Here is a 19861-nt window from a genome sequence, read left to right on the forward strand (position 1 = left end):
ATATCATTTCTCCTATCATCATAGATAAAATTATTTCGAGCAATTGTAAAACTAAGTCATTTTGAGAGTTTAATAAATTATTTTTTTAAAATAGTCTTCATTAATTCTCTCAATTCACAAAACAACGTAATTTTTGTAGTTGTTGAAGACAATTTCACGACTCTTGTGGCAAGATAAACGCTTTTTTTCATATATATGAGAGACATTAAATTTATAATCTATTTTTTCTTACTATCTTTTACAACCACTTTCTTTATCGTTGAATCAAAATCAAATACCGTCAAGTAAAAATCGTTGATTTGATTTTAATTCAATAATAAAAAAAATGATGGTAAGAAAAAATAAATTGCAAGTATAACCTCCGTATATATATATTAAGAAAATATAATATATATATATATATATATATATTCATCTTAATTCTTTATTTAATTAAAAATTATATCTGTAGCTGAAATTTGATAAATAAAAAATAGTCACGAGTTGGACCCGTTTAGCTTGTTATCTAGCTAGTAGCTACCAATTTTTTTTGGTTTGTTGATAATATAAAGGGTTTTACATTCATCATTTAACATAACACAAAAAAAATTTCTATATACACAACATTTTGTGGGGCCCACATTTTTTGAAGTAAAAAAATAAAAACAAAAGTAAGGCACGCAAAAAGAATCTCTATAACATTACACAATCATTTTTCCTACAACATAACTCTTATAAAACCCTAATATAAATTACTCCTAAATTGCTCCTTGATTATGATTTTTTAAGTAACATAAAATAATTCGAATATATATGAAATATTTATATATTAATCAAAAATTATAATTATAAATGTTTTGTTTAAACAACGCGTGTAATTTACAGTATTATATTGCTATATATTTTTTCTTTTTGAAATATTTTAATAGGTTCATTACTTTGCAATTAATCTGATTCGGGACGGGTTCAGAATTAAGGATTTAAACTCCTCCCAAATATGATATTAAGAAAATTTGAACACGTATTTTTACCTGATCTACTTAGCTCTCATGAGCAACTAAACTACACCACCATTTGGTTATATTGCTATATATTGACCTCGTGCGACCTGACTTCATTGGTTTAGTCATTGATTAGGTAAGTGCGTGCGTGCGACAATGAATTAATTGTCAAATGTGAAATTAAGCAGACTTAGTGACCCAAAGATGAAGACCAAGTCACCAAATAAAGGTTGAATTACAGGTCAAATCTCAAGTGCCAATAGTAAATTCAGACATCATTCTTCATCGGTCACTTACGAGCTTCACCTAATGGACCTCAACTGCATGTGCCTTGTCGAACACTCCTGCTTGTTGTCCACGCAAGTATGTCTTACCCGTAACTCTGTGATTGACTATTTGACGGGGAGATTCTATCTAGGAACTGTAGGTTTGTCTTAATTGTTTTTAAAATAGGAAAAGATTGCACCTGAGAGCATGAACTCTATATATAATAGTTGTGGTCTTGCGGAGAATATTTTAAAATGTATATGGTGCAAGAAGTGGAGCAATGGTCAAAAGAAGTCCAACTAAAGGCCACGAAATTATTTATAATAAGAGGTAGTTCTCAAGTCACAAAGAATTTGTTTTATGTTTCAATTTTAAGTATTAGAAATGTAAAAAGTGATTTCGAAATAATTGTTTCCTAAAATGAATTACATAATGCTTGAACGAGGTTAATCGGATTAATAATGTATTTTTTTATGAACACATATTAATATTAGTTGATTGCAGCGTTATGAAACCCGGACCGACCCGATCAGGTCGATCCGGAAATCGAGAACCGGTAAATCGGTCATATAACCAGTTCGGTTGAAGCAACGGACCGGTTATGCATCAGACCGATGCGATCCAGTCCGACCCGGTCGGTTTTCATGAAAATCAGTGACCCGGTCGGTTAACCAGTGACCCGGCCCGGTCCCAAAAAAAAATCTAAATTTTCTTTTCAAAAATAATAATCATAAAGGACATATTTGAATATTTTTTTGCTTATTGACTTACATAAGTTATGTACCTACAACTCTAATATTATCTCAATTATGCACTATGCACAAAATTTTGATTTGATTTATAGTTAGAGATGTCGTTTTCTTAACCTAAAGTCTCGTATCACGATCATTATATTTTGTTTGATCTTTTATTGGATAATAATATGTGATTTATTATTTTTTATATTAAAATATTTGAATTTTTTATTATTATTTTTAGATATTTGAGTATATTTATAATTTTTTAATATAAACTATAAAATTGCATATAATTATCGGGTCATGCGGTTGAACCAGTGACCCACTAGTTGAACCAGTGACCAAGTACCTCGACCGGGTCAATGACCGAGCCGGTTTTAATAACATTGGTTGATTGTACTAATGTAAGTTGTTAAATAAAACTATTTCATTGTTTTATTTCTTGGAAAATTATTCCTGTGTAGCCACTTTTTTTTCAATAAATAATGTTAATTATATTCGTGGGACAACGACTAAAATACCATACTATTCACGAAAAATTACTTCAATGCCACAAATCGGATTTTTTTTCTTCAAAATGTCATGTCACCTAACTCGCTACAGGCCTACAACACTTGACGAGTTAGGTGTGCACACATGGCAACAGGTTCATAGTCACGTAAGCCACTGCAGAGGGCTTTTTGACCCTTATAACCCTTTATTATTAATTAATTACCGATTTGACCTTGATTATAAACTATTTCAAAAATTTAACCCCCTCAGAAAACATAACACCAATCTGCCCCTGTTTGACCGTTGACCACCAAGCCTACCCGGGTACACCCCTCCCTACCCGGGTATTTTTAGAAATTTTGTTCCTACCCGGGTAAAGAGGAGTGTACCCGGGTATAGTTCTAGGCATCTGAAAAATTTCTTGAATTATTTACCCGGGTTGGGATGAGTGTACCCGGGTAGATCAATTAAGACCCTGCAACTTCTCCAAATTCTGAAGCTCTTCCATCAATGTTTCCTCTGTTTCCTTCCCATATGAACGAACAAAAGCATTGAAAACCCATGCTTTTTCAGGGTTTACATGGCTATCACTGAAGTGTGATAAATCAAAAGGAAACCTTCCCATCTTTTGAACAGTTGGTAGGTCAAAACAAAAAATGCCATGAACAAGCATTAACCCTTTAAGAGCAACAACCCAACTATGAGTCTTTTCCATTCTCATAGAGAGTATATAATGGTGATGTACGTAGCCATTGGAAAACTCTTTGAACGTTCTTATAATCCATGATGAATTGGCCTTTATGATGACGGTTTCAAGATCAGGGTTCCGACAAGGGCCACACGGTGACATCTTTGCAACCCAAATGCTGTACTTGTCTTTCAGAGCTCCGGTGGCCCTTTTCCATAGCCTCAATTTCTTTGAGAAAATTGATGTTCTTTGCACTGACAAGACCGGAACTTCGAGAAATGAGGTGGGGTTTTCCCTATTTCACCTCCTTTGGAATCTGCGAAAATTGTTGATAGTTTGGAATTATGTCGAAGATTTACCCGGGTACACCTCTCTCTACCCGGGTAAATAATTCAAGCAATTTTTCAGGTACGAAGAACAATACCCGGGTATACGCCTCCCTACCCGGGTAGACAAAAATTTTCAAAAAATACCCGGGTACAGAGGGGTGTACCCGGGTAGGCTTGGTGGTCAACGGTCAAACAGGGGCAGATTGGTGTTATGTTTTCTGAGGGGGTTAAATTTTTGAAATAGTTTATAATCAAGGTCAAATCGGTAATTAATTAATAATAAAGGGTTATAAGGGTCAAAAAGCCCACTGCAGAGTGGAATGAGATTACGCGACAAATAGATTCTACACCAGCCTGTCCCGCGGCCTAAAACGCTGGCAGCTTGGTGTGTTATGTGGCCAAAATCGTTGGGCAGGATAGCATCTTACGTACGTGGCCACCGCAGCGCCACACAATACATGTGTGACACATGTCACAACCAAAACAAAATAGCTAGGTTGTTCAGCATTTTTAGTGGTCTCCACCACTATAAAAGGGTCTCTCCCTCCCCCTTTTTCCCAATCTCTCTCACTGGTCCCGCCTCCCCCTTTCACACAAACTGGTTGCCCTCTTACGCTGATACATGTTCATTTTTGTTTTTTCAATACAATTTAGTTTATTGTTTTAAATTTAAATGTTGTTATATTATATGATATTTTATATTAGTGTAGAATTAAATCCTGGGATAGATGATATATTTAGATATTAATTAATTTGTTAGTGTAGAAATTAAACCCTAGGATAGATAACATGATTTTATATGTTTGTTGAATGAGTTAGTATAAATAAATTATAGGACAATTTTAATTATTGAATTTTATATTTTGAAATAAAATGATTTAAGAAAAAATAACATTAGTTTGAATATTTTATTTTTAAATAACTTATGTTAATTTAATTTAATTTAGGACTGTTAATTTAATTAATGAATGTCTGTTAATTAATTTAATTAATCTAGGAGTGTTAATTAATTTAATTTAATTTAGTTTATGTTGAGTTAAATTATTTTTCAACTGTTAAGTAATTAATTTAAGTTAGGAGTGTTAATGAATTAAATTTAATTTATTTATGTTAATTAATTTATCATATATTAATTTAAATATCTTAGAACTGTTAATTAATTATTTTTAGGAGTCTTAATTAATTTAATTTAATTTAGTTTATGTTAAGTTAAATTATTTTTGAAATGTTAAGTAATTTAATTTAATTTAGGAGTGTTAATGAATTAAATTTAATTTATGCCTGTTAATTCATTTAGTTTATATTATTTTAAATTATTTTAGAATTATCAACTAATTATTTTTAGGAGTGTTAATTGATTTCATTTAGTTTAGCTTATGTTAAGTTAAATAATTTTTAACTATTAATTAATTTAATTTAATTTAGGAGTGTTAATGAATTAAACCAAGCAGTGTTTTGTTTCTCCTGTAATTAGCTGTTAATTGTTAATGAATTATACCAAGCTCATGCTCTCCGCCAGATTTACTGCTTGGTTTATCGACCCGTGAAGAGCATGAGCTCGCACCTCCTAGCTCACCAAGATCTCCTTATAGCGTCATTACACCAGACCCCATTGATACCTCTCTCATGAAATTATATGAGAAACACATTTTCACATATGTGTGGAATGGCCAGGGCGATCAGAGACTAAATATCAGACACGCCACCACACATGACCCGTTGAACATACCTGATGACAGCAAGTCGAACTTAAGGCAGGCTGGATACTTTCACGTTGCGCGGCTACAATCACGATGTAAGTATTCATTTATTGCTTTTTTTATTCTTATGGATTAATTGTATCAATTTGAAAACATAACCTATTTTTATTGTTTCAGAATTACCATGCCCTTATTCCCGCGCTTGTCGAGCGTGGGCGGCCTGAGACACAGACATTTCATATGGCGCATGGTGAGATGACGATCGCCCTAGAGGATGTTCACCATCTGTTGGGTTTGCCCACGGATGGTGACGTTAACTCCGATCGTGCTGGACAGTATGATTGGCGGTAGGTAATATTTGAAAACCTCAAATTCAGCAAGAAATTGACCGTGACATGATGGGTGGTTAGGTGAGCCTTCGATGGTTGTGCCAATGTTGTGGTCATTATGGTCTACATGTTGGGGCGGAGGCACAACGCATTAGGTACATGAACGCGATGATTATCCGCATCTTAGGAGGGATGCTATTTGTGGAGATTGCCTCGAGTTTTGTGCCCACTCGATTTGTACTATTTATGGATGATTTTCCACGGGCTAGCACTTTTAGTTGGGGTTCAACTGTACTTGCCAGCCTATAACGCGAGTTACCAGCCGTGACAGACATAGAACGCTCAGATATGGGTGGGTGTGTATTGCTTCTTCAGTGTGGGCGTGAACCCGATTGCATAGGATCTCTCCTAGGGTCGTACACGTGGTAGACCCAGAGGCCATACAAAAACCTGATTTGCTAGTTAGGTACTTGCGCTCCATCCATTGCCGACAACTCCTGATTTGGGTGTGTCCAATTGATAGTCGTTTAATGACTTATTTAGAAGCAAAATAGAACACTCATCCTCAACAATCTCCACCGGAACCCAACTTTCTTTACCCGAGGTGCATCGAGCAGTCAAGCGAGACAAAGATTGACCATGTTCCAATCTCAATTTCTTGTATATTGTCTTCTTCAGTTCATTAAAGCTACATCATGCGAAATATTTTTGTATCTTATTCAAAAACTTGCCCATTAGTATCAAAATAATTTTTCCATTGTAATAGACTAAGACAATTAATGAATCATTGCCATCACTCATTTTGAAAAAATTTGGATGAAAAAAAACAAAAATGCAACTTCAAATGACTATTTATTGAACAATGTGAGAAATGGGATGTAAAAAAGAATAAGACAACAGAAACGTAATATAAGAAACAAAATGTAAACCACGCAAGAGAAACGATACTCTGACCAACCACTAATGCATGAAATGGGAGAAGGTGTATGGTGAATTTATTGAACTAAAAATGCTGCACTGTTGGGCGACTTTGACACCCGTTAAAAACGTTCCACGTAAGTCGCTTTGCTGCCCAGAGAATATAGCCACGTGTCAGAAAAGCTAAAACGCAAGATGCCATCTTGCCCAGCGACTATGGCTATATGTCAGAAAAAGACACGTAACACGCCAAGCTGGCCAGCGTTTTAGGCCACGTGGCAGGCTGGTGCAGAATTTGTCTGACACGTAATCTCCCTACACTGTGCAGCAGCTTATGTGACAATGAACCTGCTGCCACGTGTGCGCACCTAACTCGTTAGGTGTTGAAACGAGTTAGGTGACGTATCATTTCGAAAAAAATCAGTTTGTGACATTCAAGTAATATTTCGTAAATAGTGTGATATTTTAGTTGTTGTCCCGATAATAGGATAGCTAAAAATTGTATTTTCCCTTGATTAATATTATAATTGGCTAATTGCTACTAATATAATGGGTTTTTATAGTGTATTTTACTTAAGAATTAACAAACGAAAAGACTTTTTCAATTGAATAAATTAATAAAACACATGAGATAACAAATGTAGTTAAAAATTAAATTTAAATTTTGTAAATTATTATTTTTATAATAATGTTATCTATGTTTAAAAAAAAGCTACCCTTTTTTTAAAACTAAAAACTCGTTCTCCTTTTACACTGTATTTTTTTTTTTTAAACTTCCATATTCACATATATAAAATTCGTTATCATTCCAACTATAAATTATGGGGTTTAATTTTCTTATGTTGCATGAGAATTGAATTCTCATGTGACTCAACTAGTGGTGGGCTCGACATTTATTAAAAAAAAAAAAATTGCACGCAAATTAAAGGATCACAACATGAAAATTGAATTCTCATGCAACATGAAAAAATAATTTTCCATAAATTATATGTAAAAATGCCGGCATACCAAGCTGTATACGGCATACCAAGCTGTATAATTATGATTTTCTTATATATATATATATATTATATATATATAATTATGATTTATTTCTACTTATATATATATATAATTATGATTTTTTTCTACTTATACGATTCCTAACGTCTATTTATTATATTCATATAATTATGAATTACTTCTAATGATATAATAGATAGACCTTGTTAGGAATAATTTTCAAGAGGTCTAGTGCAAAGGATCCAATTCCCCTAAAATTTTGTCCACCTATCAGTGTCTTTGATGTTAAGTAAATTTAGATCGTTATTTTGAGTACAAAGTTCAATCTGTAAGGTGTGCCCTACTGGCATTTAGCTGAGATACTCATAAGACATAGCCGCAAAGGAAATAAACATTAATATCGATCACCCAGGCCCCAAAAGCAAGTCTCTTTATTCTTATAAATATAAAGACTTAATGCTCAAATATTTTTCCAATTGGTACACAAATTTATTAGCTCAAGCATTAATTTAAGTGTTGATGTATCTTCTAGGTACCTCACCCATTTTTTCTGAAAGAATTTGAAGAATCAGTTTTTTTTTAATACAAGTAAAAATTAAATACATAATCTAATATAATATACCCAAATCTCTCTCACTAGAACAAATTAATTTAAGTGTTGATGTATCTTCTAGGTACCTCACCCATTTTTTCTGAAAGAATTTGAAGAATCAGTTTTTTTTTTTAATACAAGTAAAAATTAAATACATAATCTAATATAATATACCCAAATCTCACTCACTAGAACAAATTAGCCTTGAAGAACCAGTTTTTGAAAGAGGCGGAATAACTAGCTCAATGATCATTAATTGGACCTGATCAACTATGTACGACTAACCCAAAAATTTTAAACCTGAAAAGTTGTATATGATATTTCATTTTAATTATTACAATAAGAAGCGTTAAGATTTAAACTGAATTAAAAATAAAAAAAGTCACTGTGATAGGCTAAGAGTAGGGGGCTCGAATAATTAAGCCAAGGTATTTGGGTCTTTAGCGTTAAGAATCCATTAACGGCTGAATACGCTAGATGAACTGGAATCCTTATAGGCCGAAGAAGGTGCGAGTTCAGTGCTTATACCAAGGTGGCAGTGTGTGATAGTAGCGGAGGAATATCATACAATATTGAAAGAGAGTTTTGATAAGAGGACAAATTCTTACTTACCGGTAGCAAGAAGATTTTTACTTTTTTTTTGGGTATAATTAAACGTGTGCTACTTGAGTATATAAATTGCCAATATTATTAATTTTACCAATATTTTTTTATCTTATAACTAGAGTGTGAATGACAATCATTTTGTTTTCTGATATTTTTTCATAAAAGAAATAATTTTTTATTTTATTTTATTTCTGTACCTTGAAGCAGTTGTTGAAAAAAAAATGTTTGATAATATATTCTACTTTTATTTTGAAAATAAAAATTACGTTTAATAACTAAATAAATAATATACTAAAAATAATTCATATTAATATAAAAGTATTTAAAAGAATTCTTTAACATTTACATTACGTTCATATCTTAAATATTTAAATGTTTCCAATTAAGCTAGAAGCTCACTAGTAAAGAGAAAGTTTTATTTGTCCAAATCATGAGGAAACTATTATTCATGTTCTTCGTGATTGTAGACATGCTAGGAAAATTTGGCAATCTTGGTTTACAGGTTCGATACCCAATTTCTTTATGAATTCGAATTTGCAGGATTGGTTGACTTTAAATATCGATAACATGTGGTCCTCCAATAAAGTGAAGGATTGGAGGGATATTTTCTTTACTACTTGTTGGTTTTTGTGGAAGTGGAGAAATTTGGAGATCCATGAAGATCATTTCTGTCATGATGAGCAATCACAGGCTTCAATTTGGATGTTTGTCCAACAGATTCTGCAAGCCCGAATTTATCAGCGCCGTGGTGATTCCAACGATAGCGTTTGGACAGCCCCCAAGCAAGGGTGAGTTAAGTTGAATTGTGATGGAGCTTCTTCTAGTTGCATGAAAAAAGCTAGTTGTGGTGGTATATTAAGAGATCACAATGGATCCTTTTTGGGAAGCTTCTATTGTAATTTAGGTTCCTGCAATCCTCTTGATGCAGAATTATGGGGATTACTGAAAGGTTTGGAACTGCTTTGGGGAACAGGATTAAAAAGAATAGAGCTAGAATGTGATTCTAGCCAAGCCATCCAGATGTTAAAGGAGCAGCATGAAGATCCTAGGGACTCTCAAGTCACTAGCAGATTGAGATTATGGTTAAAAGCAGATTGGACTATTCATCTTGTTCATACCAAGAGAGAAAACAACAAATGTGCTCATTGGTTAGCTAAAGCTGGGCAGACTAATAATCTCCATTTCAAGATTTTTAAAGATCCTCCTCCTCAGTTGATGGAACTTATAGTTGCTGATGCTAGAAATATGTCTAGTTTGTTAGTTTCTGATTTGTAATTTCTTTCTGTTTCTGGGGTTTAGCCCCTCTTTATTTAAAAAAAAAAAAAAGAGAAAGTTTTATACATCAAGACATTTTTTTTACCGAATCACAAAGAGTGCATCGTGTTAATTCTTAAATATTATTTATGATTAGCATAAAAGTATTAACAATTATATTGACTAATTTAAGTACACAATTAGAAAAATCTTGTATTGCAAAATGTAATTTTATTCGATTTTTATCTCTTTTTGATGCGTTGGCCCATTATTTGAGAAATATTTATTATGGTTCAGGACCACCCAATAATCTGGTACTCCTTCTCACATTATTAATTTTTTCTCTTTTTTTATCCCTACTATTTTTTTTTTCAATTTTATCTTTTCATTTACAATAAGAGACTACTTAAAAAATAGTAGTTCCGTACCACAATAAATAATATCGATTACTTGAGACTTGCGGGAGAGAGAAGAGGCAGAGCCACGAGGCATGGACCAGAGAAGCGGTTAGCAGGAAGAGAATAAGAAAAAGAAAGGAGTGGGGCCCATCGGATCTGAATTTTTTTATTTATCGAGCAGGAGGCCCACGGTCAGGTCCAGAAAGTAACCAAGTGGACCCCGTTTCTAGATTCTTGACCACTTGTGAACTCGTTGCGGATTTCAAATCTATTTTGAGTTTCCCTTGTGCTTGCATTGGCCCTTCACCCTTTCTATCCTTCACGTGTTACCTTTTGAAAAATGCCCATATAAATAAATTTTTCATGATATAATGCTCTGCATGCAACCCATTTTATTTAAAAATAATGCTATGTTACGTCAGGTTATCTCAAGAAAGAAAATATCCTTTTTTTTTTTTTTATGGGTAATATTTCTATCATAAAATATGATATAGAAAAACATTCTTACTCACACATCGAATATTATGTCATCATTTTTTTTGTTTTTTATTTTTTTTCATGATGGATCCCACCAAAATTTATTTGTGTAAGAAATTGATTTTATATTATGTTATATAACATATGTATTTCTCTTTTTTTTATTGTCACTTTTTTTAGTGCGCTTTCAATTCTATACCAAACAGTTGTGTCAGTCTCTGTCATTAAAGGGTTTAACTTTTCTTATGTTTTAGGATTGTAGGAGACAAAAAAAATAGAGAGAAGTTAAATGTGGGTCTCTTATTTTATATTAAAAAAGAAAAAAAAAATTAATTAGCACGAAAAACGAATTTGTGTAGGAAAATGAGAGTATCTCATGTGGCATGAGAGTATTATTTCCCGTCATTAAATTACGTTATTAGGGCTTGCTTTTTGTAATATTTAATATGGCATGACGGCAGGTGATAAAAAGTGCCAAATAAATAATATCAGAGAGAGGACTTTTGTATGTGTCTTTAATTAGTCGATCGGTTAGAGGAAGCGATTATGCTTGTCAATGAAACAAGAAGCTGATTGGCACGCCAAAAACAGAGTGAGTGATTGCTAGCTCACTTTATGGGGAAATTTTCTTATGGGAAAATAATTATTATATAATAAATTAAGGGTTTGATTTTTTCATGTTGCATGAGAATTCAATTATTATGTTGTGACTTAATTAGTGATGAGCTTCACATTTATTAAAAAAAGAAAAGAAAAGAAAAGCTTTGCATGCAAATCGAAAGGTCACAATATGATAATTAAATTCTCATATAACATGAGAAAATGTTTTCCCGATAAATTAATGCAAAGAATTAGATTGTAAAAAAAAGTCAATTAGTTAATTGAATTAATAATTACATAATATAATTATAACTATAGGTATCCTTTTTAGAAAAATTAATGATTCTCACTTGTTAAACCTTGCAGTGTAATTTAAATTCGATTTGTAAATAAATTATTTTAACCCCTGCGGTGTAATTTCATGGTTAAATTTACAAAACAAAGGTTGGTACTTGGTAGTAAATACTAGTAATGATGGAAACAACCCACCTTCACCAAATAAAGACGTAAGAATTGAAACAGGAAAAACAAGGACGCTGACGCACGTTAAGGAGACAAGAGGAAATGCATTTGTACACACTTTATGACCTGGCAGGCATGTCCCCAATATGATATGCTGAGCAACCTAAATACCGAAAAATAGCATGGCCTACTTCATCTGCGGAAGCAATGAAGCTGCATAGGTTAACATGGGTTGGGGACATGTTTGATTTAACTTATCCGTGAAATTAGACCACGTCCTAATTTTTTCTGGTCATCAACCTTTTCACGCCACAAGCTGCTGCTTAGTTGGTACTTGACAATGGACGCACAGTGCCCGCGCAAGCAAAATAATATTGGTAGTACCATTATGATATCTGAATCGTGAAGCATTGCATTATTCATATGACACACTCTTTTTGGCTTTCACTGAGTGTCTCTATATTTTTGTGGTTGTAGGACTAATCTCTTCGTAGGTGTTTAATGACGTTGTCCTCCTTACCATAATATGCTGCCAATGAAATCAAGATTTAAAGTTTACACTAAATTATATCCAAAACAAAAAACAAAAAACCTTTACAGTAAATGTTAGGTGGGTCTAGAGGAAGCTCTAGGGGGAGATTATTATCAATGAATTAAAGTTGGGTTTTATTAGTGTTATGTAACATGATGTAAGTGTTGTTTCCAACTCTCACATCAAAATGGAGAGAGAAAGTAGAATGATGAAAGAGAAAGAAAAACATGTGGACCCCACCTCTTTAATATGTGTGTAGGAAAATGAAGTTATATTATGTTAAATGATTAAACATAAAATCCATTAAAGTTATACTGTCATATTAAATAGGTCCTACACTGTGTCACAACCACTTTATAAGATAAGTTGCCAATCATCAAGCGGGGGAGGTGAATATGGGGGGGGAAAAAAAATCAACCTTATGATTGATCTCTTTAAGATATCTAATAATACTTTTTGTGAAAAACAGCAATCATCTCAACAAGTGCGAGGTAACGCAAACAAGCAAACAATGAGACCCATAAGAGATAAGATGAAGAAGAAAAAACAAAACAAGAACAACATTCAGTAATCCAGCTTTTAATTTCAAGTTATTATTTTCCCATACAACTCTCTTTTGTGACCTAGTTGTAACTAAACTTTAGATGAGATGATTTTTATGCACACAACATTCAGTAATCCAGCTTTTAATTTCAAGATTATTCTTTTGTTAATGAACATTTTACTTTTTGTTTTGATTTTTCTTAATAGTTCTATAAAATCTTTAAAATGTATCGACTAGCTAGAAAATACATGTGCAAACAAACTTTTTAATTATGTATTATATAATGATAATTTATGAAGTTTTTAATCATTCTTTGTCCGCAATTCCCAATCATCAACTTGCTGTCGCCTAATTATTGGCTACAACCCTCTTTTTAACCTTTTCTTTCATATCATTTTCTACGTACAAATTCTTGTTCTGATAACAATTGTAAGTCAAAATAAGAGTATCTGCGTATCACGTAATGATAACCGTTCGCAATAATAATATATAACATTTTATTTTGTTGTGGCGTTTTGCGAATGAATAATCTTTCCCGTGCATATATCATCTCACATTTACATAATTTTTATGATTTAATTAGAATTATGTACATCTACGTTTTGATCATGTTGCCTCGCAATGATACTTGCATCAAACATTTTGCTCTATTGGTCCATAGTTGTAAGACAGATACTAAATATTTCAACCCGCGAAAATTGTTTCTTAACTACCCTTGATGGGCCCAACCCAGTATATGGACATGTTGTTTAAATAGAAACAAAGTTGATGGGCTAGGCCAGTGGAGCAATTTGTTGGGCCTCTTAAGCAGTTTTATTTTATCTTTTTTTATTTAATAGGCATAAAAAAATGGAATTTAATTAAAATTTGTTAATGTTAATCAATAGAGAGATAATTACAACATTTGAACCGATGAAATCGTGTAAAATTTTAAAAGGAACCAGATGAGCAAGCTCACTTGACTCCGGCTCAAAGTCCAAACCTGTTGAAGAGACTTACTTGATCACTGAAAGCTCAAGAAATATTACGAAATGATATATCTGATCATTTTTTCATCAGCACAGAAAAATTAAAATATTATTGATTTTATTATTTGATCTTCATCATTTATTATTTTAATTTATATTGTCGCACGAAAAACCTCATCAGTCAGGATGGCCGAGTGGTCTAAGGCGCCAGACTCAAGTTCTGGTCCTCGTGAGAGGGCGTGGGTTCAAATCCCACTTCTGACATAATAGTAAGTTTTTTTACTTCTTCATTTTTTTTTTTCTCCCATAGCGTTAAGACTCAACTAAATGATACGATAGAGTATAGAAATCTGTTTGATGGAGTCCCTGAAACGTTTCACTAAACCCTAACAAGAAGGACCCGTACAAAAGACCAACAACCTTAACAAGAACGTTTTTTTGTGGCGACATGGAAATGGACCAGGACGAGGAAGAGTGTCACCAAGGTCAAGGAAGCTCTGGAGTGGCTAAACAAACCCCAGAGCAACTCGTGGCTAGGGCCATAGCTCCTGTCAAGAAGGACTTCCTTCGTCCTCCTCCTGTTCGGGCTCCCTCTTCAAACGACGACGTTTCCCTCACCAACGATAAGGCTCCTGTTGTGGTTAAGGAGAAGAAGTCTAAGCGCCAGCTCAAACGCGAACGTCGTCAGGTAAAACTACTTAATCTTCTTTGGAACATTCGACATTTTTTATTTTAGTGAACTTTGGATTTAGATAAGGTTGCTTTCGAACCTTGCAGGATCAAAAGTCAGCACGAAACCTGTGTCCGGAAATTGCAAAGACAGGTGATGTTAGTTCATGTCGTTACAAAGACAATTGTCGCTTCAGCCATGATTTAGAAGCCTTCAAGTCACAGGTATTGAATTGGTTTGATCCCCGCAATAGTTTTGTTTATTTTTCTTGGAAGTATTGTTTGTGTCTACCCTAAGTCCCTAATTACAAAGAGGCATTTGTAAGTGCAGAAACCAGCTGATCTAGAAGGAAAGTGTCCTTTCTTAAAATCTGAAGGCTCTTGCCCTTATGGCTTAGCGTGTAGATTTTCTAGTACGCATCAAGATGGTATTCCTTCTGGCAATCTGAATGGTCTGAAGAACAGTTCTGAGGTAAATGGGTTAAGCAAAGATGTTCAAAAGCTTTTGTGGAAAAATAAGATGAGCTTCGCCAAGGCAGATGCCAAACTCAAAAGTCTTGGCCTCGTGGTATGTTTGTTTATTCTTTCTTTCTTGTTGCTTGCTTCTTCGGCTATGTTTTTTTTTTTTATGTTTTATAGTTTATTTCTCCTTCTCCGTAGAAAATGCCATGAAAAGATGATGATTTAACCTGCTGTAGATAGGGGAATAAATTAAAGTCAATAAGGTTAAAACTGTGTCTTTCTAGCATGTTTTGTTGCTTAGCTGGTTATGAGGCAAACTACTAATATAAAGTGTGTCTTTCTTGCCATTTTCTCCTGGTATTTTCCTGATTCTTCTTCTGTCTAAACTCTAATAATAGCTTCACTAAAATACTGGGTAAAAACTGTCACTGTTAATGTTCCTTCCTTGGGTTCAAATTATGATTTAAAAGGGCAAACCCCAGTGCACAAACTCCTGAACTTGCGAGGGTAGGGTTGAGGATTGATTGTACACAGCCTTACCTTTGCATTTTTGCAAAAAAACTATTTTCCATACTTGAACCCGTGACCTTCCAGTCACAAGGAGCAGCCTTACCATTCCTCCAAGGCTCGCCCTTCAAATTATGATCTGGGAAAGAATAAAGATATTATATTAGTTTGAGTTTTTAGTTGTTCTCCTTTAAATCTGGCTTTTATGTACATGTAACTTCCTTTTAATTTTTGTTTTTTAATTCCATTTTGATTAATCATACCTTTTTTTTTTATAAATGTTATAGGGACTCTCCAAGTCGAAAAGGAATGACTTGGAAAATAAAGATGGGGGCAACACGGTTTCAAATAAATCCGATCATTCTGAAGACAATGGCTCTTGTGTAGTTACCTCCGACTCAGGCTCTAAGTTAGAATGCTCTGCAGAAGTTATAAAAGATGATGAATCAGATGGAAAATGTGAATCTAATGCACTTTGTCCCCAGAAGAGAAGAAAAACTGCGGAAAATTATGGTTCTGGGGAGACAGAAAATGAAGGTTATAGCTTCATCTTCAACTTTAGCAATTATGGTTTATGATTAATATGATGACTTATTTAATATTCTTTTACCTGCAAGTCTAGTGTTACTTAGCTTAATACTGCTGAAACAGATGTGAGTGTTAATGAGCAAATTACTGAAAGTAGCTGCATAACATCTGAACCAGAAGCTGGAACTGATGTTACAACCCCAGAAACCGATCTAAGCCTGAAGTTGCACTCACGTGAAAAGAAGCTTATTGATTACAGGGAGAAGTTGTATCTTGCACCCTTGACCACTGTTGGAAATCTCCCTTTCCGGAGAGTTTGCAAAGTATTAGGAGCTGATGTAACATGTGGTGAAATGGCAATGTGCACAAATCTTTTGCAGGTACATATATGGATTTTCTACTAGTTAATTTGATTGCTTCCTTTCATCCTTAGTATGATGCATATCTTCTTTCTGGAGTTTGTATCCTGATATACTGGCTACTGTACTTCTTTCTTGTGAAAGTTTTAGCAGCGCTCGATCTAATACGAATTTCTGGCAGTTCTCATATAGTTTGATATCTCTGTCTTTTCTTCCGAAAAATCAATTTATCAAGTCAATTTTTATCCCCATAAATTGACAATGTTGCATTGAAGGGCTCTTCTGAATGTGGAATCCTTATGCTTGGTTAAAACTCACTTGTGGACTGCTGATCTATCATCTGGAATGGAAGTTATTATTTTTCTTCTACCTTAGCTTTAACTCCATCCTTTTTTGTATAGTTTTCTGAACATTTGAACCATCTATTTTTCTTTTTACGGTGAATCTGTATTTATTTACATTCCATGTGTTGTGGTTTTCCTTTGATGATAGGGTCAAGCTTCAGAATGGGCATTGCTGAGACGTCATTCATCTGAAGATTTATTTGGTGTACAAATCTGTGGGGCATATCCGGATACTGTGGCACGAACAGTTGAACTAATAGAGCAGGAATGTTCAATAGACTTTATTGATATAAATATGGGTTGCCCTATTGACATTGTTGTGAATAAGGGTGCTGGATCAGCTCTTCTTACAAAACCAATGCGGATGAAAAATATTGTAGCAGTAGCTTCAGGCACAGCGGACATACCAATAACTGTCAAGGTATTTGTCATGCTGAACACTATACAGTTGGACACAACATGATTTTGTCAAATTCCAGTTAGCATCTTGATAGCTTCCTCCCTTTCTTCATATGTTATGTGGCTATGCGATTTTTGCCAGGAAAATAAAATTCTTGTCATGCTTTTGAATTTCCTCAATAAGCTTGCTCAATATGTGTACATCCCATTTATCCATTGTACCAGGTACGGACTGCTTATTTTGAAGGGAAGAACCGCATTGATTCTCTGATTGCAGACATTGGCTCTTGGGGAGCTAGTGCATTGACAATACATGGTAGGTCACGTCAGCAACGCTATAGCAAGCTTGCTGACTGGGACTACGTATACCAATGTGCCAGGAAGGCCCCTAATACTTTGCAAGTAGTGGGGAATGGAGATGTTTTTTCATTTGTAGACTGGAATAACCACAGAACTGAATGCCCTGAACTTGCTACGTGCATGATTGCTCGTGGTGCACTGATTAAAGTTAGTAGCACCTTGGTTCAAATGACCATTCTCTCATTTATTGAAGTTTGCCGTTGAGTATTATATCTTAATGCTGGTTGTCCTTATTGGGAACATTAATGTTGCCTGGTGATATAATGTCCTTGAAGGTGGTAGTGGTATTGTATCACCTTGCCTGGACAAAATTTTCAATTTTGAATTGTGTCAACTAATGACTGTGTTGTGCTGGTGCAGCCTTGGATATTTACAGAGATCAAGGAACAGAGACATTGGGATATTAGTTCTTGCGAGCGACTAAATATTCTCAAAGATTTTGTTAATTTTGGCCTTCAGCACTGGGGTTCTGACACAAAAGGTATGTTTTATTGATGGAGTAGCTGTATTGTATTCATATGTAAAGTCTCTCACTATCGTGATATGATTACAATATCTACTGTTACCTATCTCGTAATTTTTTTTTTCAAAAACAGGTGTTGAGGCTTTTAATTGTATTGCCCAAAGCATCCAGATGAGACAGCTTTGGCTCATGTTTAATTTCTAGCAAAGGATACAATAGTCAATAAGTGTATTTGGGGAGGGGCCTTTTGGACCAGGAACATATATAGTTTAGAGGAATGCCATTTAAGATAGTTACAATTGCTCACAATAATGTATATAGTATGTGCAATGGTTTGTTAGCAAGTATTGTGTTTTTATTCCCCAGTAAGTGTGCCCATTTTCTCTCGTTTTCTTACTATTGTGGCCTTTCTATTTTTTATATTTCGTTACAGGAGTGGAGACAACCAGGCGTTTCTTGTTGGAATGGCTTAGCTACGCTTGTAGGTACATACCTGTTGGTCTTTTGGATGTGGTTCCGCAACGATTAAATTGGCGTCCACCATCATACTATGGGCGTGATGAGCTTGAGACGCTGATGGCCTCGGACTCAGCAGCTGACTGGGTATGCAATTTCCGTTTTATTTCAAGTTATTCAGTCTCTGTTAATTTCTTTAGGGAAAATAACTTTTTGGAGGTATATTTTGTGACATTTGCTGCTTCAAACATCAGAAAATGGTTTTGATCAATAGGATGTAAAAGGTAGGAAAGCATCCTCTGAAAGATGAAGATTGAGACTAATAACACCAACCAATTATCTATATACATCTTTTATGGAATAGTTTTAATTATAATCTTTTAAGTCATCTTCAATTAAACAAATGGGGATATAATTAATTCATGTTTGAATTTAAATAAAAAGTTTAATTAATGAAAATTTATGAATGAAAATAAAAATAATTATTAAGGAAATGAGTAGGCAATCAAAAATACCAATAAGCCCGCCTAATATGAAATCACTTTCTGTAAACTTCTTGCAGTCTATTATCCTTTGATCATATTTCTCATTAAAACATCTAGCTGTTGGAAAATATCCCAGTCCCTCGTACTGTTAAAAAAATGTTTTTTGATTTACACTTGCCTTTTCATGTACAGATACGAATATCAGAGATGTTACTTGGCAAGGTTCCAGATGGCTTTACATTTGCACCAAAGCATAAATCAAATGCTTACGATAGAGCTGAAAATGGTTGATTCTGCAGTTTATTTGCAATACTGATTATGATGAGAGTCATTTTCAATACTGACTCATGAAGATGTGCCTGTGGGATATTTAAAAAGCTGAAGATGCATATGTGAGCATTCTTATGGATTGGGGAAGCGGTTCATAGTTGACCTTGATTTTTGAACCTATATACAATAGCTTCACTTCTCTAATAAGAAACTGAACATTTCATAATCATTGACATTTGAAATGTAACTAATAATTGTTTTTCGAGTCAGGCCAAATTGCAGGCTCGGGCCAATATTTATTTTTATACTTGCAGTGCCCATTTATGCCACCGCTTTATTAGTTTTTCTTTTGTTTCTTTTCAACTGTTTGGATAGAAGTGAGGATGGTTGGTAGAGAGGATTTCCATTGGAAGGGATTCATGTTTCAATCTGATATATGAGGTTCCCCGTTCTTTTATTTGTTGAAGTGGTGTTAAAATTGAAATGGTTAGTTAGCCAAACACGTATCACCACCACCCACGAATAGCTTGCCATAGTAGTAATTCTGGTAATTAACCGTATTAATAATTTCAAAGGAAGACGCGTATGGATTATGGGTTTATGTGCAGAAAACAAAGTAAACTTGGTTCCGTTCAATTGTGAAGACATTGTAGTGTTATGTCTTGGAGAGACGAAAATCTGCTC

At 34.0% G+C, this 19861-nt stretch overlaps 1 protein-coding gene and 1 non-coding gene across 2 annotated transcripts; both read left to right on the forward strand.

Moving 5' to 3' along the window:
• Window positions 1–14055: 14055 nt before the first annotated feature.
• Window positions 14056–14139, forward strand: TRNAL-CAA (transfer RNA leucine (anticodon CAA)). Its single transcript has one exon. It is a non-coding gene; the product is annotated as a tRNA-Leu (tRNA).
• A 70-nt stretch (window positions 14140–14209) lies between these two features.
• LOC133311353 (tRNA-dihydrouridine(47) synthase [NAD(P)(+)]-like) lies at window positions 14210–19571 on the forward strand. Its single transcript, XM_061512384.1, has 10 exons — window positions 14210–14563; window positions 14653–14769; window positions 14876–15112; window positions 15801–16050; window positions 16165–16421; window positions 16893–17165; window positions 17369–17650; window positions 17864–17984; window positions 18400–18569; window positions 19100–19571. Exons 1-10 carry the CDS (start codon window positions 14324–14326, stop codon window positions 19196–19198), a joined length of 2046 nt encoding a protein of 681 aa, XP_061368368.1. The 5' UTR covers window positions 14210–14323; the 3' UTR covers window positions 19199–19571.
• Window positions 19572–19861: the final 290 nt, after the last annotated feature.

This window comes from Gastrolobium bilobum, unplaced genomic scaffold, assembly GCF_033153095.1.
Source record: "Gastrolobium bilobum isolate Gb01-03AN ecotype WA unplaced genomic scaffold, APGP_CSIRO_Gbil_v1 utg15966, whole genome shotgun sequence".
NCBI classification, from domain to species: domain Eukaryota; kingdom Viridiplantae; phylum Streptophyta; class Magnoliopsida; order Fabales; family Fabaceae; genus Gastrolobium; species Gastrolobium bilobum.

What these genes read in the sequence shown, in the direction of transcription:
- LOC133311353 (XM_061512384.1), top strand. Translation starts at nt 14,324, where the DNA reads ATGGAAATGGACCAGGACGAGGAAGAGTGTCACCAAGGTCAAGGAAGC. An exon ending in TGGGGAGACAGAAAATGAAG is followed by an intron (nt 16,051 to 16,164) that starts GTTATAGCTTCA and finishes CTGCTGAAACAG; the next exon opens with ATGTGAGTGTTAATGAGCAA. An exon ending in CGGACTCAGCAGCTGACTGG is followed by an intron (nt 18,570 to 19,099) that starts GTATGCAATTTC and finishes TTTCATGTACAG; the next exon opens with ATACGAATATCAGAGATGTT.